Genomic DNA, 22,786 nt, shown 5'->3' on the forward strand with positions numbered 1-22,786 from the left:
ACATTTACAATGGCACGAACGATGGCGTCTGCTCGACAGTTTGACAAAAAGATTTGAGGTGGGAGACAAATTGGACATCTACAAAATTAAAATGTAAAAAAAAAAACATTTCAGACTTTGACATTTTCGACATCTCATCCAACTGAGTGCTGCAGTGATGACATATTTTTGTAAGTCATTACTCTGGTTCCCTTACCAAAAACCCTATAGGATTTTTTTCCATTGGCTTTAGGATTATTGCAGAAAATAAGCTCTGTGAAAATCCAATGAAAGGTTATGATTCGTACGCGTTTTGTTCATCATGATAATCTTCACAAATGAATAAAACTTTTGGGAATTTTGAAGCCTTAATACAATCAACAGAAGTAAAAAGCTAAACGGTCACATGACTTCAACATCACCGTCACTAACTCTTTCAGTCTTCACTTTTTTCTCGCAATTGCAAGTAAATATCTCGCAGTTCTGACTTTATAACACAATTGCGAGTTTGTATCTTGCAATTCTGACTTCTTTTCTCAGAATTGTGAGATATAAACTCGCAATTGCGTGTTATAAAGTCAGAATTGTGAGATATAAACTCGCAATTGCGTGTTATAAAGTCAGAATTGTGAGATATAAACTCGCAATTGCGTGTTATAAAGTCCAATTCTGAGGGAAAATTTTTTGCGAGTTTATATCTCACATTTCTGACTTTATAACTCGCAATTGCTTGTTATAAAGTCAGAATTGTGAGATGAAAAGTTGCGATTACCCCTTATTTTTTATTCGGTGGTGGAACAAGCTTCCACAGTTTCATAAAAAAGCAACATTTTGAGCAAAAAGCTGAGAAAATCAAGTTTTTTTTCAAAGACTACAACATGCATGAGCAATGCTTTTATCGCTTGTTTCTGCTTCTTTTCGCCTGTGTTTTGTTTCCGGAGATTAAGTTCTCTTTCAGAAGATGCGTAACAGCGCCCCCTACCGTATAACAGTGAAAAGTTGAAAACAGAAAGTTGGAAAATTCCGTCAACGGCAGGGAAATAGTTAAGTAAAACTGAGCCGAAGTTCTGAGAATATTCCCTCTTAGCTGGGTCGTGTATAGATGAGTTACCTGTTCGGCACGGTGATGTTTAATGCCCCCCCAACAAAAAAAATTAGCCACTTGTTAGCAACCACCTTTTTCCAAGACAAAAGCTTTTAAAATATCACAAGGATGTATTTACTGATGTACTTTATGTTGTAGAAAAAAACATGAAAATATCTTGAGCTTTTGTTAACCACATTTAATCCATTCAGAAAACCCATTGACTTTGAAACGATGGAACCGGACGTGCTAAAATGCTAACTTGTTTCGGGGTTTTGGCCTACAAAAATACGTCGTCCCTACAGCACTCAACTGAGCACATGCACTTGTAGCCATTGAGGAAGGCCAGGGGAAGTGCACCCATAACCGCACCGGGACTGACAGGAAGCCACGTCCCTTTCCGTAAGGTGTCCGTCTTCCTAGAGTCCCGTGAGTAAAGCTGGCGTTAAAAGTCTCTGTTCGTGGTGTTGTCGGTGTTAAAGTCTCCTCAGATTGTGCTCTTCCTGACAAGAACCTCGCTTGAGACTCACGTCGTCCAGAGCTATTTCGCCCTTACGCCCTCTCCGCCGCTCGCCCTTCACGATCACCTGTAGTGACATAATTCAAATAACACCTTGGTGAAACCTTTCGAGACATTCACAGATGTGAGTGTATTCAGTGTTGACGCTTACACTTTCTAGGCCATTGCCCCAAATGGTGATCTGCGTGGACCTCCAGCCGTTTCCTCCCGTTCGACCCCAGACCGCGGGGCTGTGCTGCCGTCCCTTCTGTACGAACACCTGCAGCATGCCCACGTGGTGGCCCACCATGTTGTGTCTGAAGGCCAGGCACAGGTTCCCCTCGTTCCAGGGCGTCGTCAGGGGGAGGATCAGCTGAGCGCCACGCCCACCTCGCTTCTCCCCGCCCTCAGAGATCGTTAGGTACCGCCCACCTGCCGAAGAGATCATGGCGGAGACAAGCTGATTACATGCATTTCAATTTCAATTTCAAAACACTTTATTTGTCCGTAGAGTCACGTAAACAGTTTACATAAAATCACAGTGTGCACAGAATACATATTAAATATAATCTGCTACAGGCAGATACCTAAAAAACAAGTCTAAAGGTCCTTGCACACTCTTGCACGTCCGAACTTTTCGCACGTAAAAAAATCAATACGACCTCGTGTTATTCTAATCACGCTTAAACACTGCCTACGAAAGTTCCATCCGTCATAAAAAAATTCGGATCAGGTTCGATAGTCTGCGTTTTTCGCATCCGTAGAAAGCATTTTGAGAGTTTTTTTGACAATTCAGAGCCACGGAATGAAGAATACGAAAAAAACGCGCAAGGACCTTAACTTGATTAAACAAACCATGTATAAGAATGAATAAATACGTAAATATATACTGTATGTATATAACTGTGTGCAATTAAAAATAAAAACGTCACGGCATGGTAAACTAAAAAAAGCTAATTAAGTGTACGATTACATGACAACAACGTACTAACAACGGAAACGTTTTTCCTTTCCTTTTTTCGCGCTCAGATGATCCGCGAAAACGATTAAAAACTCTGTATTCTGCTGCCAGGCCAGTAGTTGGCGATGTCACTTTGTAAAGAAAAACTACGCGCCTGTACACTGAACACGTAATATTGCATGAGTATGACGTCACCGTTTTCACAATCTGGTGTTTTTGTAGTTTACACAGATAACGGTATCGGTTTCAAAAACGTGCATTTTGAAACCCGTTTTCAAAAGTTTGTGTTTTCAGTCCCCTAAACCGCCATTTTCGTGTAAATAAACGGCCAAACCGTATAAAAAGTTCTGTTTTTACTTCAAAACGGTGTCGTGTTAACGACCCCTAAAAGGTTGAATTTCTTGATTGGAAAAAAAATAAGAATCTTTTGGGGTAATCTTTTATTAATAAAACAGGAAATGGCATCACATTCAAGACCCTCAAGAAGTCTCTTTAATATATAATTTCAAGGGGATAATAACTTTTTTTATGGAACGGTAAGATTAGTTTAGGTTGATATCTCAACAATATTCAAAAATGCATGATAATTAAAAAAATAAGGGGAAAAAGTGAACCTTGAAAAACATTCTTTTTATCATCGTTTTTGATGATGTGTGAATGTGCTTCTTTATATCATCACCTGAAGCACTTTTTCATTATTTTTTTCTTTTCTTCATCTGAGAAATTCTTATTTGCCATTGACCCAATAACATTTGATAGAAAAACCCCATAATACCTGAAGGATCTGCAGTCGTCTCCCAGTGAAGATCTCCCTCTCTGTGCTGGATCCATCCACAGAGACCATGAGCAAAAGAGCAGCTCAGATGGCCCGTCTCTGTGGAATATGACACAATTGATCAAAAAATGAGTTGACAAAAATGAAATGCAATTTTAAAAATTACTCTGAAGTCCAAAAAAAATTTAATCATGAAACTGGGAACAAATATATTCACTTCAACCAGTGTGGGAAAATACATTTTTGTTCAGCACCCACGAGGATCATGAACCATTCAGATTTTAATTGAGAATGCACGAGGCGGCAAACATGTCGGAGATTTGTCATTTGAAGGAGAAATTCAAATAAAATAAAATTCAAATAATTCCATAAAAATGTATAATTTATAAAAGTATAATTGTCAATAAAGCATTAATTTTTTTCTGTATGAATTACTCACATGGTCTCTACACACAAAATATTGGGTATTTGCAAAAATATTAGATGATATTAATAATTTTAAATAATCTTTATTTAATTTTTCATTTTCATTACATTTAATTGACTTTCCTTTTGTGGAATAAAGAATAATATTATTCGAGAAAAATGTTTTTTATTTGTTTGTTTGTTTGTTTATCTGCAAACAATGAGATATAAATGAGATGTCTTTGCAATTCTGACTTCTTTTTCTTGCAATTCTGACTTTTTTTCTCACAGTTGCGAGTTTATATCTCACAATTCTGAGAAAAAATTGTGAGTTTATATCACAATTATGATAAAAAAAAGTCAAAATTGTGAGATATAAACTCCAATTTAGGGCTGGGCGATATGGCTGAAAACTGTATCACGATATCAGTGTTTCATATCGGTCGATATCGATAATTATTGATTTTTTTATGACCCATTTAAAATAAGGACCAGGAGAAAAAATATATTACATTTAAACATTTTTATTTTAAACTTAACCTTCCTCTGATTACAATCCCAAGACAGAAATGTCAACACAACCATGGAAAACTCAAATAATTAAAATGTAAACATAAGTCTAAATTCACAATCAGACCTGCAAACTCCTCAGAGTAAAAAAGGTGACAGTGGCGCGGCGGGACGTGGGTGGTGGGGGTTTGTGATCGTATGTGCCCCCTGCTTGATTTTTTTTTTTGAGACATCACGGTTCGGTACGATTTCGGTACAATGGAGTGAAAAGCAAAACAGAAATATAGAAGGCATTTTTATAAATGTCTTAAGCCTTGTATTTTTTAAATAAGTTTTATTAATAAAGGCATAGAACCAGTTTATTTATAGTGCACTGATAATAGTTTTATATAATTGGTTTATTAACTAATAAAAAGATAGATATGAGATATGTTTGGTAATTGTACCTGAATGAATTTAAAATTAATTTGCTATATTTCAAATCAATATATTTGTTTTCCTTAATTTTAATTAACCCTAACTTTATTCTCATCAGAATTATAAATAATTGATTTCCGTATAAAATAATCTACCAACACATTTCACTTTCTTTTTTAATCAACGTGTAACTTAAAAATAAACATATAGTGCTCTGTTTTGAGGACAAGAAATGAAAACCAATGCGAAATGATGAATGTCCAAAAGATGGAACACACAGACTGTTTTACAAAGGGGTTGGATAAATATGTTTTGCTTTTAAAACGGTGTGTGACAGTTGCAGGTTACAGTTTGACAAGAAATACAGTGTGACAAAAGCACAATGTTGTGTTTTATTGCGAGTATAGGCCTACACAAATAGAAGTAAACACTTTGCAGACTGAATGATGTCCTGTATTAACAAAATGACGGAGTATGATGGCGCAACCAAACTGACACGTTACATGATTGCCTGAGCGTGTCACTCCCTACGTTGCTAGGTTACCAGAGAGCGAGTGCCTTGATAATGCAACCAAGCTTCGCAACCTGTGGTTTCTTCCGACGAAGAAAAAAAATATCGAACGTTTTATCGAACACATTTTTTATTGATATCGATCACGTGTCTATCGCGATACATATCGTTATCGTTTTATCGCCCAGCCCTACTCCAATTACCTTCTTTCTTTTTTATTCAGTGGCGGAAACAAGTTTCCATAGAAAACAATGTACCCTTTTTTTTTTTGGATGGATGGATGGATGGATGGAAGGATGGATGGATGGATGGAAGGAAGGATGGATGGATGGAAGGAAGGATGGATGGATGAAAGGATGAAAGGATGGATGGATGGATGGATGGATGGAAGGATGGATGGATGGATGGATGGAAGGATGGATGGATGGATGGATGGATGGATGGATGGATGGATGGATGGATGATGGATGGAAGGAAGGATGGATGGATGGATGATGGATGGATGGATGGATGGATGGATGGAAGGATGGATGGATGGATGGAAAGATGGATGGATGGAAGGATGGATGGATTGGATGGATGGATGGATGGATGGAAGGATGGATGGAAGGAAGGATGGATGGATGGATGATGGATGGAAGGAAGGATGGATGGATGGAAAGATGGATGGATGGATGGATGGATGGATGAATGGATGGATGGATGGATGGAAGGATGATGGATGGAAGGAAGGATGGATGGATGATGGATGATGGATGGATGGAAGGAAGGATGGATGGATGGAAAGATGGATGGAAGGATGGATGGATGGATGAATGGATGGATGGATAGATGGAAGGATGGATGGATGGATTGATTGATGGATGGATGGATGGATGGATGGATGGATGGAAGGATGGATGGAAGGAAGGATGGATGGATGATGGATGGAAGGATGGATGGATGGATGGATGGATGGATGGATGGATGGTCAAAATTATAATGACGTGACAGCAACATCTAAGCATCTTCAGCGCAAAGGGCTTTCTTGACAGAAATCAAGCCGAGATTCACCCTCCACACTAGATAACAAAATTAAGCATTTGACTGGGGATAGGTGTTAATTTCACACCCTGTTTGCAAACAATAAAGATATTGGTTAAGGCTCTGTGCTGGTATTCCCAGCATTGCAGGCTCAATTCACGATGGCCATTAACTGAGATCCTCTATTATCATCATGCCCTTGAGTAACACACTGAACAGAGGAAACTCCTGGGAAACTGCCCTTGCAAGCAGCGTAAGTGAAACTGCTAAATGAAAAGTAACTCAGAATTGCGCTATTGCTGAATTTCCCACAGGGATCAGTGAAGCGTGGGTATTTTCATGAAGGCCAAAGAAAGCTGTTCGCCTCACAACACTGATCCAATTCATCAAGAGTGACATCAAAAGTCAAGATTAATACCTACAAAATGCCTGTGATGTAAATAACAGAAAACATTGCAAATAGGCAGTCTCACTGTGTGTTCCCATTTGCTGTGTGTCTATGTCTATCTACAGACTACTCTCCACCAATAATCTGACACTGTAAAATCCATCCGCAATTTCAGGAAAAAAATAAATAATTAAAATAAATAAAAGCAGCCTTCTTTTACCTGGGTCATCCTTCATCTCCTCTTCTGTGTTGCCAAGTTCAATGTCTAAATCGATATCAAATACATTGTTTTTCCCATGATTTCGTGGTACTAGAGGGGGAAAAAGAAAACAAAGAGTTTAGACTATAGTGATTCCCAACAAAAAGTACACAATTCATCTTTTTAAAATATTTTATAAGTCATAGAATATTTATTTTAAATGCCTTTTTATATATATAAAAAATATATATATATATATATATATATATATATATATATACGTATATAGCCTACCTTAAGGACTGTTTACTTTAAGCTATTATTACTAAAGTTATTACTAAACCAATTATTATTTATATTATAATTCCCTATATTTTGAATGTAGTCAAGGGTTCGCAGGCAATCAGCAGAGCCACGATTATATATCTCGGCCTCATTGCTTAATTGAAACAAATAAATGTTGAGGACAAGACAAGTTATCCCCTCGATTGCTTTTGCTTTTTTCCCCATAACTGAAATATGGGCTTAATAGAGGATTGGAGATAAGTGAGTGTACATCAAATATATGGCAGGATAACCGCAGGAAGGAAGGCAAGTCTGTAATTAGTCTATTGATTTCAATTATCCCTCAAGCCTTTGCTTGTGACAGCACTATGTACAGCCCTCCAATAGAAACAATGTCCTCCCAGCTAATAAGAACATGCAGTAAACCAACTTCATGTTCGTGTTGGGGCTATACAACTTTGACACGATCGTTATGGTTTATAATTGATTAAGGAGATATAATCATATTTAAACCCTAGATGTATATTTGCTATTTCCCCACTGTTTCAGAGCCATCATTATTTATTAGGCCTATTGTGAGTCCTCGGAGGCAGTGCGGGGTAACTGATTTATATCCCGAGGCAGGGCCGACTGGTAATGTAATCTCTCTAGGTGAGTCTTCTGTTTTCATTAGATGCTGTCATCTGGATAGGAGGCTTTGGGATGCAATTTGCTTTCCTGAAAAATCTGGTTTGGGAAGCCCAAGAGATACCCCAAAAAAGAGGTTATGAACATGAAAGATACAGCATAGTCCTTTTGGGCCAGGAAATGGTTTTCTTGGATAGATCCAAAGGCCTTCATGACCCTGTCCCAAAGGGTGCACTCAGCGGTCCTCCTCTAAATTCACACATTGGTTACAAAAGACCACATGGACTGTTGCATAGACGTGCGAACTAAATGTGAGTGCATCGAGGCCATATAGTAGCAAAGGGAGCATTTGTGAGCAAGCGTTACACCCTACAATCTCAGACTTCACCGAGAAACAGGAGTAAAGGATGTAAGATCACATCATAATTCACATGAAAGACCCTTTAAAGCACATTTTTGCAAATATTTGGGAAACTCTCATGGAAGCTATTTTTTTTTTACATTGGCCCTCAAGAGCAGGACTGTACACCCGTGAAAAGTAATGTACGTGTACCAATTTTTGTGAGCGAAATCCAGTCATTATAGGAATGACGTGATTGGGAATTTTGTGTAAATGCAAAGGATTTTTCCCATACAGATTTCACAACGGGTTCAAGTTGGTCATGCCGATTCGCCATGCATTCTCATCCTTTGGTGTACACCATATGACATTTTGTTGAAATCTTACGCACATGGCATCCTTTAGCGTCAATATAACATGCACTGTTATGGGTAGGTTTAGGTCTGGGGTAGGGTACGGTTATGTCTTTATTCTTGTCTGAAGTATAAAATCATTAGTCACCCGTAAGCCAATCACATAACGCAATCACCTCTCTCTCCAACTTAAACATCACCTCCATTCAAAATGTTTAACAAACACTCTTCTTGTTCGGGCTTCAGTTTGCAAATGCCGGGAATATTCTCCACAACAGAGCGAATTGCATCCCGTATCTCCATATCCGCGGTCGTTTTCGATTTCCCTAACCTAAAATACAATCTTAAACTCGGCGCTTAGCGTCTACGTCACGGCTCTCAGCCCGCCCTCTGTTCGTTGATCGGCCGGCTGTTTTCCGGCCGGAGGAAAACTGAGAGATAGCTCGCTATCTCAGACTGAGTACAGAAGCGAACTGAAATTGAGCGGAAGTACGAAGTCTGACGTAGTGTGGAAATCTGAATAATATTTTCAAAAAAAAAAGTACAATTACTTACTGTGAACATCACCTCTTTGTTTCTGGGTAATGTCTTTGATGCTGTTATCAATTGGCGTCACAAAGGGGATTAAAGGTCTGCGTGTTGGGATAAAGGGAACCGCCGCTGTAACCACTGGGGCCTTTGTGGTAGTTCTGGTTGTGGGGCGGAACGGGACCTTGGGTTTGGTTGTCACCACAACAGGGGGTTTACGTGTCGGTATGAAAGGCCTACGGGTTGTAGTCGCTGGGACTCTCGCTGGAGGGGTGACTTTCTTGGTTGGAGGAGATTTAGTGGTGGTTGTTGTTGTAAGTGAAATCCGTTTAGCTGTCACTGGTGGTCTGAGTGTTGTGGTGGTTCTCTTTTGGTCTGAGCCTGGAATTTTGTTGCCCCCTTTGTTGTCATTGTTGCTTGGCGTGGTCTTTCCAGGTCGTGGAGGGTCAATAACCACTTTTGGGATAGCTAAAAGGAGAACAAACAGGATTCTCAGTTTAATTTGAAGTTAACAATCAAGTCTCAACCTATTTTTATTCTCGTGTTGAATAGGTCTTATCTGGTTTAAACATTTTTGGGAAATGGGAAGTCTAAATGAGGCCCAATGGAAACGTCACCATTCATATTTTAAACGAAACTGAAAAGGACACTTTTAGCTCATATGTACAATGAATGCACGAAAGGCATCCATCACATTCGAAATCAATACCAGAAGCGTAGACCCTCGCGCTTGTGTCATTCTTAAGGAGGGAACACTAAAGGAATGAATGTGACAATGCTATCTCAGGTTTCACAGGAGCTTTGATATGTGATTCCCAAAAAGGCAGTTATTCAACACTTCCAGCTCTTCTGAGTCACACCTGGCTGAAAGTTTTCAGAACAGATGCTAAGGAGGGATGGGTTGCCTCATTGGTTTAACGATGATTAAATCAGGTGTCAGACTCACAACAACTGTATTTTTGTCCACTTAACAAATAATAACAAGATTGAGCAGGTTGCAACGATGCATGCATAATACTTCATACACAAAGCCACTGACAGTGGTTTGTAAAGGCAGTAGAGAGTGCATGTGAAGAGCGTGCAGCTGTGGTGTCATCAGATGCTCACGGTGAACCTCTCTTTGTTCACGAAAATTGAAAACAGGGCATCTATCAACCTCAAGTCACTCCGGACTAAAGGCACAGCAGACAAAAGAATTCCAGGCAGGGAGGAGATACGCACAATATTTTCTTTCATCAGATCTAAAGTGTAATAGCACCTAAAACCAGCACCTTTTTCGTACCATATACCCAGATATGTAATTTATTCATTTGAAAATATTGATCATTTCGAACAGTAAAGCCTAAAATAAAACATAAATAAAAGTGTGTGTGTGTGTGTGTGCGTGCGTGCGTGCGTGCGTGCGTGCGTGCGTGCGTGCGTGCGTGCGTGTGTGTGTGTGTGTGTGTGTGTGTGTGTGTGTGTGTGCGTGCATGTGTGCGTGCGTGCGTGCGTGTGTGTAAAATATGAATAAAAAATATTATATATACTCTACAGTTTAAACATTTGGGGTCAGTACTATTTTCTTAAATAAATTCATACATTTCTTCAAATTAATCAAAAGAGATAGTAAAGCCATTTATAATGTTACAAGACATTTCTATTTCAAATAAATGCTGTTCTTTTGAACTTTCTATTCGTCAAAGAAACCTGAAAAAAATGTGTCACATTTTCCACAAAAATATTAAGCAGCACAACTGTTTTACCATTGATAATAAGAAGAAATGTGTCTTGAGCCGGAAATCAAAATGATTTCCGAAGGATCATGTGAAATATTAAAAGGGAAATTAGAAAAATTATTAAATTAGAAAACAGTATGGCTATATCACTTCACATGGTTACACATTTTTCTGTATTTCTGTAAATATTATTTAAAAAAAACGTATTTTTATCCCAATCTTTTGAACAGCAGTGCTTTTTTTTCATATGCATTTTTACTTTTTGTTGTGCTACATTTTGTACCATTTATCATTATCTACAAATAGGCATTATAACCTTTGAGGGACTGTCCGACTTAATTCATTCCAGAGATTTTTTTGAAGGATTTCAGTGAGGACTCTGACGCCTCCGCTCATGAACATTCTCTTTCCTGTCATTCAGCCACTATACGCTCCATTGGGATTGTGCTATGGGATGCTGTCACATTGAAAAGGTGAACAATCTACCCATGTTCAACATCCTGGCTCCGGCTTTTCGTCAAGATTTTTCATCATCCATCTTCTTTTCTTACCTGACAAGTGCCCCAATCCCAGGCCAAGGGGAAAAACATCTACAAAGAACATGCATTCACCAGTGGAAACTGCAGTAATGGTTTACCTCAGTCTACCCTGTCACCGTTCAGTTTTTGCCTATAGCAAAGGCCTATAGCTCCATCAAAGTCCATCAATCTCCTGGCAGCGGCTGTGATCAGCCTCTTTGGTTGTCTACTTTCGAGGGACGCCCGTACGCCATCCGTCCACCTCTTAATGATAACCTTGCCTTAGCTTTTGTCCTTAAAGCATTTATACTAATGACTCCTGACTTAAGCCTTTCCAAACCTTTATCCTGAAGTGCCTTTGAAAGCACCGTTCCACCTTATTTTACTTTATACAGCTGCTTTTAATCTAAATTAATCAAAATCACTGCAACTGAGAACAGATGGGGACCAATTAAATTGTTGCCTGAGCTATAATGTGATCAGTTTATGCATGGAGTGTGTTCATTAATGCAAATGAGATATTTTTATTGTTGTGATATTGATTTTATTCTCAGTTTAAAACGTGTGCATTATAACAGTAACAAAAAGCAAACACTTTGAAGTGGATTTCAATATTCCATCGCAGTAATTCTTTGGTTTGCATACTTACGTTTGCAGTCGTAGCCCACGCCTCTGTAGTCATCCTTACACTTGCACTTGTATGAACCAGGTGTGTTATAGCAGGTGGCGTAGGGACCACACTGGTGTTGACTCGAAGAGCATTCATTCACATCTAAAGGACCATTAAAGCAGAAAGAAGTGCTTCTGTGAGATCAGGTAGATTTTAAAATAGATGTCATCAGCTCTGTTCCAAATCTAGTGAACAACACTAGCTTCTCTTTTTTCTGAACTCCTTAAAATGCCTTTATTGTAGTCTTGAGTTTTCTTTCGGGAACAAAAACGTCACAATATCCCTCATTTAAATAATTCCCACCCAAGGCATACGCAAAAAATATAAAATAAAGGGGCTTGGTTGAGTTGAGTTAGTAGTGTATTGAAACTAGTGGTTATGGTAAGGGGCGTGACATTTCCCAAACACGCTGGAAGCGATTGACCAATCACAACACACTGGTCCAGCCGACCAATCAGAGCGCCATTGTTCCTGGAAGAAGCACTAATTAAACGTCACTAATGATTCATGACTTTGTCCCTCCAAAGCCATTTCAGCCGAAACACGAAAAATAATTGTTGTTGTTGTTGTTGTTTTGGACGAATATTTTCGATTTTTGGTAGTCATGAGTTTTCTTTCGGGAACAAAAACGTCACAATATCCCTCATTTAAATAATTCCCACCCAAGGCATACGCAAAAAATATAAAATAAAGGGGCTTGGTTGAGTTGAGTTAGTAGTGTATTGAAACTAGTGGTTATGGTAAGGGGCGTGACATTTCCCAAACACGCTGGAAGCGATTGACCAATCACAACACACTGGTCCAGCCGACCAATCAGAGCGCCATTGTTCCTGGAAGAAGCACTAATTAAACGTCACTAATGATTCATGACTTTGTCCCTCCAAAGCCATTTCAGCAGAAACACGAAAAATAATTGTTGTTGTTTTGGCCGAATATGTTTTTTTTCGGGAACAAAAACGTCACAATATTCCTCATTTAAATATTTGCCGTCCAAGGCATGCGCAAAAATAAATAAAGGTGTGAGGCCCGGTTGAGTTGAGTAAGTCGTGTGTTGAAACTCGTGGTTATAGTAAGGGGCGTGACATTTCCCAAACACGATCAAAGCGGTTGACCAATCACAACACACTGATCCAGACGACCAATCAGAGCACAGTGTGCTTTTCAGAAGGAGGGGCTTCATAGAGACAGGAACTAAACAGATGTTACTGACAGACTGGGAAGAGAGGTGCCGCAACAGTGGTTGATCAAAAATAACATTCCAACATGAAAACCTCTTCTAGTAGACACCAAAAACTAAATCAAGACTTTATTAAAGGGCATAACATCGCCTCTGTAATGTTTTCAATAAAACATTTGTTGTTGTTGTTTTGGCCTAACATTTTCGGTTACCGAAATGTTGCTGCATCACTACTTAGCATAGTGCATACAGGTTAAAAATAGTTATTTTGATTAGCTAAAACAAGATATCACAATAACACGGCATTTTTCAACAGGCATTTTCTACTTGGCTCATCCACCATTGGATAGATTTTCTAAATGCATTATGGTTTATTGAGATGTCTTGTCAGTGAAGGACACATGCAATCATTTCTTACAATTAGCTAATGGAGTGCAGGATCTATTTTTATTTTTAAACTCAAAAAGAATGTTTAAAAAAAGGGGGCACAATATCATTTAAAACCTGAGCTTGGCACAAAATGTCTACTGTTGGCAAGAATGTGAGTTAAGTCAAAGATTTTCTTTGGAATTCTTCAAGACAAGCTAATTTTTTCTGTGTTTGAGAATCATCAAATCAAACAATGCTACACTATTCCAACAATTCACATGGTTTGAAAGGTTTTTGGATGTTGTCTATGAATGTAATGTTAATGTACACTATATCCACCACCAGCTTACCTGTACACTGAAATTTCCCGTTGATGTACTGCAGGTCAAAGCCATCATGGCACTTGCAGATGTAACTCCCAAATGTGTTGATGCACTTACGGAAACGGGGACAAACCGCATGACCCGTGGCGCATTCATCCACATCTGCGAAAAACAAACACACCAAACCATCATTTCTCTACTCTTTTTCAAGCTCCGGTTTGGATCAAAGTAAAAAGGTCAGCATCACATTGGTTCTGATCACCTCAAAAAGTATAGGCCTACTTATATAATTCATGATCCTTGAATTGATGTGTTGCATAATGCTGTCAGGATCAATTTTTGAGACTGGCTCATTGTACACTGTGATGTTTTGTGCTGCATTTAAGGTTTAACTAAACGGAGATCTGCATCAAGCAGTGTGTGAACGCTCAAACTCAACACTTATGTGTGCATGTACAGACATCCATCTAACAAAAGCTGCCCTCCTCGGAGCGATAAAAGTCCTCTGCTGAAATGCCTAAAGAGCTGAACACCTGTGCCGTGAAACATTAAGATGGTCAGTCTCATGATTTATGGTGCCCTTTTAAAAAACTCACACTGTTTTCTGCACTCCCCTCCTCATAGCCTCCAGAAAAAAGGCAGAAAAGTGGGGAAAAAATGTAAAGAGTCAAGCAAGACAAATGTGCGTAGAAGAGCATTAGGTTAACTGACTCAATTTGTCGCATTCCATTTGTGATTTAGTGATCTGTGTGGTGAAGATGTGAATATCCTCTTCTTCAAACTGTCTAGTTGACGTCTCTAGGACTACGGCACGCCATTAAAACAGTCATCAATGAACGCCACAATGACATTTCCAAGCACTTAACGCATAATTAGCGTATGAAACGAAAGAAGCACAGCTCTGTTGTCAAGGACTGGTGCGATCCGTACGGTTTTGTAGCGGGAGCGCAGACGCGAGTGAAAGCGACTGTTTTGTGACACGTTCGCAATAGCAAAGGTCTGTTGATCTTTTCTGACAGCCACAAAAAAACATGTCACACCTTCAAAAGATGACTAGACAGAGCGCAAAGAGATTGTGCTCATTCTTCTTTTGACTTAAAGGGGTCATGTCATTTTTTAATTTAATGGGGTTTTTTTCTGCCTGAAGTCTACATCGATTTACATTTATGCAAATCAGCAGATGCTTTCATCTAAAGCAATTTACAGTATTCAAGTTTCCTGGAAATGGCATTGCTAGTGTCATATTATTATTAGAAGTAGTAGTATTATTAGGAATGGCATTGCTAGTGTCATATTATTAGTAGTAGTAGTATTAATAGGAATGGCAATGCTAGTGTCATATTATTATTAGTAGTAGTATTATTAGGAATGGTATTGCTAGTGTCATATTATTAAATTGGCTTGAGAAAGCGGAATGCTATTTAAACAACTTCTTCTTCTTCTTCTGAGACAAAAAAATTCTGACTGCTATATTCCTCCTAGAGCTTTAAAGCTAGAACCACCAAACTCGGGTCAGACCTTCAGACTGTTCTGACGTATCATGCTAACAACATTCTAGCAATGTGCTAAATTATGCTAGCAAGATGTTAAATCATGCTAACAACATGTTAAATCATGCTAACAACATGTTAAATCATGCTAACAATATGTTAAATCATGCTAACAACATGTTAAATTATGCTAACAACATGTTAAATCATGCTAACAACATGCTAAATCATGCTAACAACATGCTAAATCATGCTAGCCATGTGCTAAATAATGCTAACAATAGGTCAAATCATGTAAGCAATGTGCTGAATCATGTTATCAGAATGCTAAATCACGCTAGAAACGTCCTAATCATGCTATGTGCTATATATATATATATTTTTTTATTATAAGAAAATTGATATAATAATGTATACATATTTTTTGTTAAGCGACGGCAGTTAAGCGACGCAACTGACGCTGGTAGATCACATAATAATGACAACATGGCAAATGTAGTACGTCCAGATTACATTCATACTACACACACTCATTCTAAATACAACATACTTGTTTAACGGTCACAAAGTAATTTCAAATTCAAATGTAGGCTATACCTGCTCACGAAAGTAGCTATGCGATTCCAGGCGCAGCTATGGTTAGAAAGTTTTTGTTCGGAAACGTACAGCATGTTCTCATAATTGTCACAATCCTGTTCTGTTTGGTTATTTCTGTCATGTCTGTATTGATTCTCAATAGTTGCTATGGTGTCTGATTGGTTCATCTCTGTCCAGCTGGTCCTGTTCAGTGTCCTCATTTGCTATGTGTAGGCTACTTATACTCCCTGTTCTGTTCAGTTGGTGTTATCAGTGTCGTACTCTTCTGTGTTTGCTGTTGGATTAAAGGCTTTTGTATTTGTTCACCACCATCTTCGTCGTGTGCTTCCCACAGTTAAAGTAATGCATTAGCCATGAACACATACCCACACAGGTCCTGCCATCTGGAGCGAGCTGCAGACCTGGAGACGGGCACTGGCAGCGAACCTCTCCTTTCATTACTTCACAGCCGTACTGGCAGTTCGCCATGCTGCATGTCCGGGCATCTGACAGAGAGATGCACACACCAGGTTTAGCACTTATGATACACATTTCCCTCCACGTATACATTAAAACACAGAACCACTCGAGTATACAAAGCACACTGTACATGGAAAACAAAATGTAGCAACAGATGTCCCATATATAGGCATCCAAGCAAGAGAACACAGACAAAAGATAAACAGCCATTAAATGGGGTGCAAGGCCACAGGTCGCAGAAGGGAAACACACTTTTCCATATTTAGCTTCATGGCCTTGAAGGAATCGAGCAGTGAAGCAGATAACCTTGGGTTATTAGATTGTGCAGTGATCTATTAGCCCCGCGGAGAAACATTCTCAACTAGTGTCGAGGGGGTCGTCACAGACAGCACAGCCCGTTTTACATCAGACGGAAACACTCTAGAGGAAAGAAGATGCCACATTGTTCCTGCTAATGCAGGTCGAAAAACAAAACAAAAAAAAACAACAAAAAAACTCAATTACTTTCTATAGTCTTGAAGGAAATGAAATGAGAAAGAGATGTTACACGAAACTTTTAAGTTCTTGTGCACTGCATAAGTAATAGATCTCAATTCTTGGCCATGTTATTAAAATATCACAGTAAAAATAAAAAAATAAAATAACATTAAAATAAAAGTGTGCTTGTTTAGTGTGGCAGTTTGAAGTAAGTTTTGAGTAATTATTGTTTAACATAAGTGTTTTAATTAATGTTTGACATTTAATTTTGAGCAATTTTGTGTATTTCGTGAATAATTAAATAGTTTATTATTATTATTATTATAAATTAATATTTTCTACATGATTTTTTTTTATAATTATTTTTTAAGTGCAGGTGGAATACGTTTAATTTTTTATTTATTATAATTTTAATTAAATTGAAATTGAAGTTTAATAATAACAAAAAATAATAATAACAAAAAAATCTAACAGACATTACATTAAGTCGGCATATTTGGCACTTACAGTATATGACGTACAGCGATGCAGCTGATTTCAAAAGAGCATTTTTTTACCATCAAATAACATAAAGTTATGAATAGTTTGAGCTTGTGTAGACTTTTATCAGATCAGCACCCAGCCTCTCCAAACTATGCAGTAATCTGCCATCTGAGCATTGACAATGATTGTACCACCCACGTCACCATACTTTGATTAACTCTGTGATTCAGTGGTGTTTGCTGAAGTGTGAGTTGTGGGAAGGTGAGAAAATATTTATCAGAGAGCGTAATCTTGAAGCCTCTGGAAGCACACTTAGCACCAGGCAAGCACAGGCACAGTCCACTTGGCGTAGGGAGGATAGCTTAAGGCCAGCAATAAGACTTAGCCTTAGCCTGGCAGGGTTGAAGTTCACAGCTTTCTCATATTTTTTTGTGAGTCACTTGAAAGCTTTCTGCAGGGTTGAGGGACGCCCTGAGCTCTTGGAATGATTTGTGTATGGCAGAAGAGACTATAAAAACACACATAAAAAATTCTAAATAAAATAAAATCCTGGAAGGAAAATTGTGACTTTCTTTTGTATTAAAAGAGAAAATTATTTTTTATAATAAATAAAATAATAAATCAAAACGAAAGGAAAGGAAAGAAAATTTGTGATTTTCAATGTGGAAACATTTCAAATTTCTTTTTTTCTAAAGGAAAAAATAAAACCTTTTAAAACAAAACAAAACAACAAAAACAAATAAATAAATTAAATAAAAAAAAAAAAAAATACAGAAGGAAAATTGCAATTTTCTCTTTTTCCAATGTGGAAAAATAAAACAATTTAAATGAATAAAAAAAAATTAAAAATCCAGGAAGACAACAGTGCTTTTTGTTATCTTTTTTAAATGAAACCATAAAAATAAAACTATTTTTAATAATCCTAATTTTATGTTGTCTGTATTTTTGCATTATCTTATTATTCTTTGTAAAGCTTTTTGGAACAATATACTATAAAGCCTGTAGAAATCCAAAACAAAACATACCCATTGTGGTTGACGACACTGCTGGTAACACTATCATCCGTTTCAAGCAAAGCGCTGAAGAGCTATTAAACCACGGACACAGTTGGACAGCACGTGTAAAACAGAGACGTAACTCACTTCCACAGCTCCCGTCAGGTAACAGCATGTATCCGTTCAGGCAGTAGCATTTGTAGCTCCCGTATGTGTTCATGCACCTGTGTTTACAGGGCCGAGGCTTGAGGCCACACTCGTTCAAGTCTGCAGACAGAAGAACAGAGAGCGGGAGGTCAGAACATCCTCGTGTGAGAGAGCCAGGAATTAGGCTTAAACCAGAGGTCAAATTTAAAAGGTCAATCCTTTTAAACCTGTGAGGCGGCGTCTGCTAGAAGAAGGTGAAGCCGCAGGCCACCGTGTCGGGACAGGCCCACCTCTGAGCGCCTCACTCCCCAGCACTTCAACAAACCTGAACTTTAGCGTCCAACACTACGTCTAACACAAAAAGTAACTTCTTCCTTTTGACAACTCTGCAAAGGTCAACTACGCACTCATTACCAGACTTTAAATATTTTAAAATATTCTAAACTTTGAAGCTGTTGAACTATTTCTAGACTTTAAACACTAACCTTACTGCCATATAGAGACAATTTGAACCATAACCACCTTAAAGGGATAGTTCGGCCAAAAATGATATTTAACACATGCATTACTCACCCTCAAGCCATTCAAGATGCATATGTCAATCTTGTTTCAGACGAACACATTTTCAGTTATTTTAGAAAATGTCTTAGACCCTTCAGTGGATATAATGTGAAGCAATGGGGTCCACCTCCTTCAAGTCCCAAAATGTGCATACATCCTTCACAAAAGTAATCCATCCGGCTCCAGGGTGATAAACGAAGGCCTTCTGAGGGTAATCCGTGCGGTTTTGTCGTAAAAATATACATATTTAAAACTTTATAAATGAAAATATCTGACTTCCGGCAACGATCGACGCGCGTTCACGGGTGATGGAAGTCGGAGGTGAACGCGCGTCGATCGTTGCCGGAAGTCAGATATTTTCATTTATAAAGTTTTAAATATGTATATTTTTACGACAAAACCGCACGGATTTCCCTCAGAAGGCCTTCGTTTATCCCCCTGGAGCCGGATGGATTACTTTTGTGAAGGATGTATGCACATTTTGGGACTTGAAGGAGGTGGACCCCATTGCTTCACATTATATCCACTGAAGGGTCTAAGACATTTTCTAAAATAACTGAAAATGTGTTTGTCTGAAACAAGATTGACATATGCATCTCGAACGGCTTGAGGGTGATTAATGGATGTGTTAAATATCATTTTTGGCCGAACTATCCCTTTAAAACTGTAACTTCAGGACAGCAGATTGAGTGCCAGACCAAATATATATATATATACAGGTCCTTCTAAAAAAATTAGCACATTGTGATAAAGTTAATTATTTTCCATAATGTAATGATAAAAATTAAACTTTCATATATTTTAGATTCATTGCACACCAACTGAAATATTTCAGGTCTTTTATTGTTTTAATACTGATGATTTTGGCATACAGCTCATGAAAACCCAAAATTCCTGTCTCAAAAAATTAGCATATCAAGAAAAGGTTCTCTAAACGAGCTATTAACCTAATCATCTGAATCAACTAATTAACTCTAAACACCTGCAAAAGATTCCTGAGGCTTTTAAAAACTCCCAGCCTGTTTCATTACTCAAAACCGCAATCATGGGTAAAACTGCCAAACTGACTGCTGTCCAGAAGGCCATCATTGACACCCTCAAGCAAGAGGGTAAGACAGAAAGAAATTTCTGAACAAATAGGCTGTTCCCAGAGTGCTGTATCAAGGCACCTCAGTGGGAAGTCTGTGGGAAGGAAAAAGTGTGGCAAAAAAACGCTGCACAACGAGAAGAGGTGACCGGACCCTGAGGAAGATTGTGGAGAAGGACCGATTCCAGACCTTGGGGGACCTGCGGAAGCAGTGGACTGAGTCTGGAGTAGAAACATCCAGAGCCACCGTGCACAGGCGTGTGCAGGAAATGGGCTACAGGTGCCGCATTCCCCAGGTCAAGCCACTTTTGAACCAGAAACAGCGGCAGAAGCGCCTGACCTGGGCTACAGAGAAGCAGCACTGGACTGTTGCTCAGTTTTGGATGTCATTCGGAAATCAAGGTGCCAGAGTCTGGAGGAAGACTGGGGAGAAGGAAATGCCAAAATGCCTGAAGTCCAGTGTCCAGTACCCACAGTCAGTGATGGTCTGGGGTGCCATGTCAGCTGCTGGTGTTGGTGCACTGTGTTTTATCAAGGGCAGGGTCAATGCAGCTAACTATCAGGAGATTTTGGAGCATTTCATGCTTCCATCTGCTGAAAAGCTTTATGGAGATGAAGATTTCATTTTTCAGCACGACCTGGCACCTGCTCACAGTGCCAAAACCACTGGTAAATGGTTTACTGACCATGGTATTACTGTGCTCAATTGGCCTGCCAACTCTCCTGACCTGAACCCCATAGAGAATCTGTGGGATATTGTGAAGAGAAAGTTGAGAGACGCAAGACTCAACACTCTGGATGAGCTTAAGGCCGCTATCGAAGCATCCTGGGCCTCCATAACACCTCAGCAGTGCCACAGGCTGATTGCCTCCATGCCACGCCGCATTGAAGCAGTCATTTCTGCAAAAGGATTCCCGACCAAGTATTGACTATTGAGTGCATAACTGAACATAATTATTTGAAGGTTGACTTTTTTTTTTTTTTTTATTAAAAACACTTCTTTTATTGGTCGGATAGAATATGCTAATTTTTTCAGACCGGAATTTTGGGTTTTCATGAGCTGTATGCCAAAATCATCAGTATTAAAACAATAAAAGACCTGAAATATTTCAGTTGGTGTGCAATGAATCTAAAATATATGAAAGTTACATTTTTATCATTACATTATGGAAAATAATGAACTTTATCACAATATGCTAATTTTTTGAGAAGGACCTGTATATAAAACATAAAAAACATTACATTATGAGACCAATTTTTTCACGATTTCTTTATTCTCAATTGCTGAATTAGTGTTATTGTTACTAAAACTTAAACTAAAATTATTCAAAATAATTTTCATATGTATATCATATATATCAGATGAAAACCCCAAAAAAGTTAAATTGAAATAAAGTGAGTTTTAAATATAAAAAGAATTTGAAAAAAATTTAAAAGTAAAGAAATATTAGAAAATATGGGGAAAAAATTTATAAAATGAAAAATAAAAGGTCATTTAAAATATGAATAAATACTATAATAGTATGCCAATAATACTAAAATAACACTGAATTGCTGACCTGAAAACTGTATTATTTATGTTTTCACTAATTGTATTTTTTCAAAATTTTACACATTTTATAATTGAGGATACTTCATTAATTAATATCCAGTGTTTTCTATTTTACAAAAGGAAAAGTCAGTGTGAAAATTTTGTAAACTTTGTGTAATTCTCCCACAGAAATAATGATTTATAATTTCATGTAAATAGTGAAACAAACATTGTATTTTCAATTAGCTTATTTTACTTTTTTAATTTTTAATTTATTAATTTTGATTACTTGGTAAATTATTATTTTATCTATTTATCCACAAGGTTAAGTGATTGTTTAATTGTTTATCCGTTACTCGAATGATTATTGCGTAGCACAAAGTAGCCCTCATTTGTTGAGAGCTGGGGAGAAAAAAAAATACAAGTAAGAGGTTTCTATCACCAAGGCAAAGAAAAAAACGATATAGTTCAATCCGTGCTCAAGCATATATCCACATGGGCCATCAGCTGGGCTACATATCACTTACATCTCAATATCATAAGCCACACAGCTAGGTTTATAGGCCAGACACGTAGCATGATGCCTGCAGTCTCGTTTGCACCGGACTGAAATAGATCCTCCTGGCTGGTGTACATGAGTGTCTTTGGCATGGCCCAGTTCTGAGAGAATGGCGCCATCTTTAGCGGTCGGTTATGCGCGGAATGCATTCTAGAGAAGCGCATGCTGGCTATATTTGACAGGTGGCACAGATTTAAATAGATGAATAGCAGTGTATTGCTGGTAATTGGCAGTGGTGGGAGGTCACTTGACTGGGATGATTAGCAGAGGTGTGCGAGGACAGCTACAATCACTGCCATTCATCTTACCAAGAGTCCACCTATAGGACCAAATCAATCTCTCGGTTTCAAAGTTGAATCAAAATCGAGTCTAAATCTTTAAAACCATTTTAAACCGTACAACATTCTTCTGTAAGTATACATTGAAGCTCTGAGCTGCTGAAGCCGTGATTACGCAGGATTCCCAATTAGGCTGCAAATCCATGATGTTCTTGTGGATTTCAGCTGGGCATTTGCAACACTTTGTTAATAGAAACAAGCTGAACTAGTTGGAAATGTGGCAAGACACTTCTATGAAGTGTTATGATAAATAGAAAAGTCTTAGGGGAAGAATCAAAGAGTAAAAGAATCTTTTTATATATATATACTGTATATATGAAACACAACAGAAGATATTTTGAAAAGACAAAAATGCTGCCTTTCTTTTTGCAGAGTTGCTCTTACAAACAAACTAACTGACAAA

The 22,786-nt window shown here is 38.2% G+C and overlaps 1 protein-coding gene across 4 annotated transcripts in view; it reads right to left on the minus strand.

The window, feature by feature from the left end:
- Positions 1 to 1,273: 1,273 nt before the first annotated feature.
- The window catches only part of npnta (nephronectin a), a 53,302-nt gene continuing 31,789 nt past the window's right edge, over positions 1,274 to 22,786 (minus strand). For all 4 annotated transcript variants that reach the window (XM_056253576.1, XM_056253577.1, XM_056253578.1 and 1 more), the window contains 9 exons: positions 18,308 to 18,427; positions 16,112 to 16,231; positions 13,687 to 13,821; positions 11,770 to 11,892; positions 8,912 to 9,352; positions 6,773 to 6,862; positions 3,299 to 3,397; positions 1,735 to 1,994; positions 1,274 to 1,650 (listed from right to left, as the gene is read on the minus strand). In XM_056253576.1, coding sequence (XP_056109551.1) covers positions 1,540 to 1,650; positions 1,735 to 1,994; positions 3,299 to 3,397; positions 6,773 to 6,862; positions 8,912 to 9,352; positions 11,770 to 11,892; positions 13,687 to 13,821; positions 16,112 to 16,231; positions 18,308 to 18,427 — 1,499 coding nt within the window. In that variant the 3' untranslated portion in view covers positions 1,274 to 1,539. The remainder of the gene's footprint in view (positions 1,651 to 1,734; positions 1,995 to 3,298; positions 3,398 to 6,772; positions 6,863 to 8,911; positions 9,353 to 11,769; positions 11,893 to 13,686; positions 13,822 to 16,111; positions 16,232 to 18,307; positions 18,428 to 22,786) is intronic.

Source organism: Rhinichthys klamathensis, unplaced genomic scaffold, assembly GCF_029890125.1.
Source record: "Rhinichthys klamathensis goyatoka isolate OS25496 unplaced genomic scaffold, OSU_Roscu_1.1 h1tg000107l_1, whole genome shotgun sequence".
NCBI classification, from domain to species: Eukaryota; Metazoa; Chordata; class Actinopteri; order Cypriniformes; family Leuciscidae; genus Rhinichthys; species Rhinichthys klamathensis.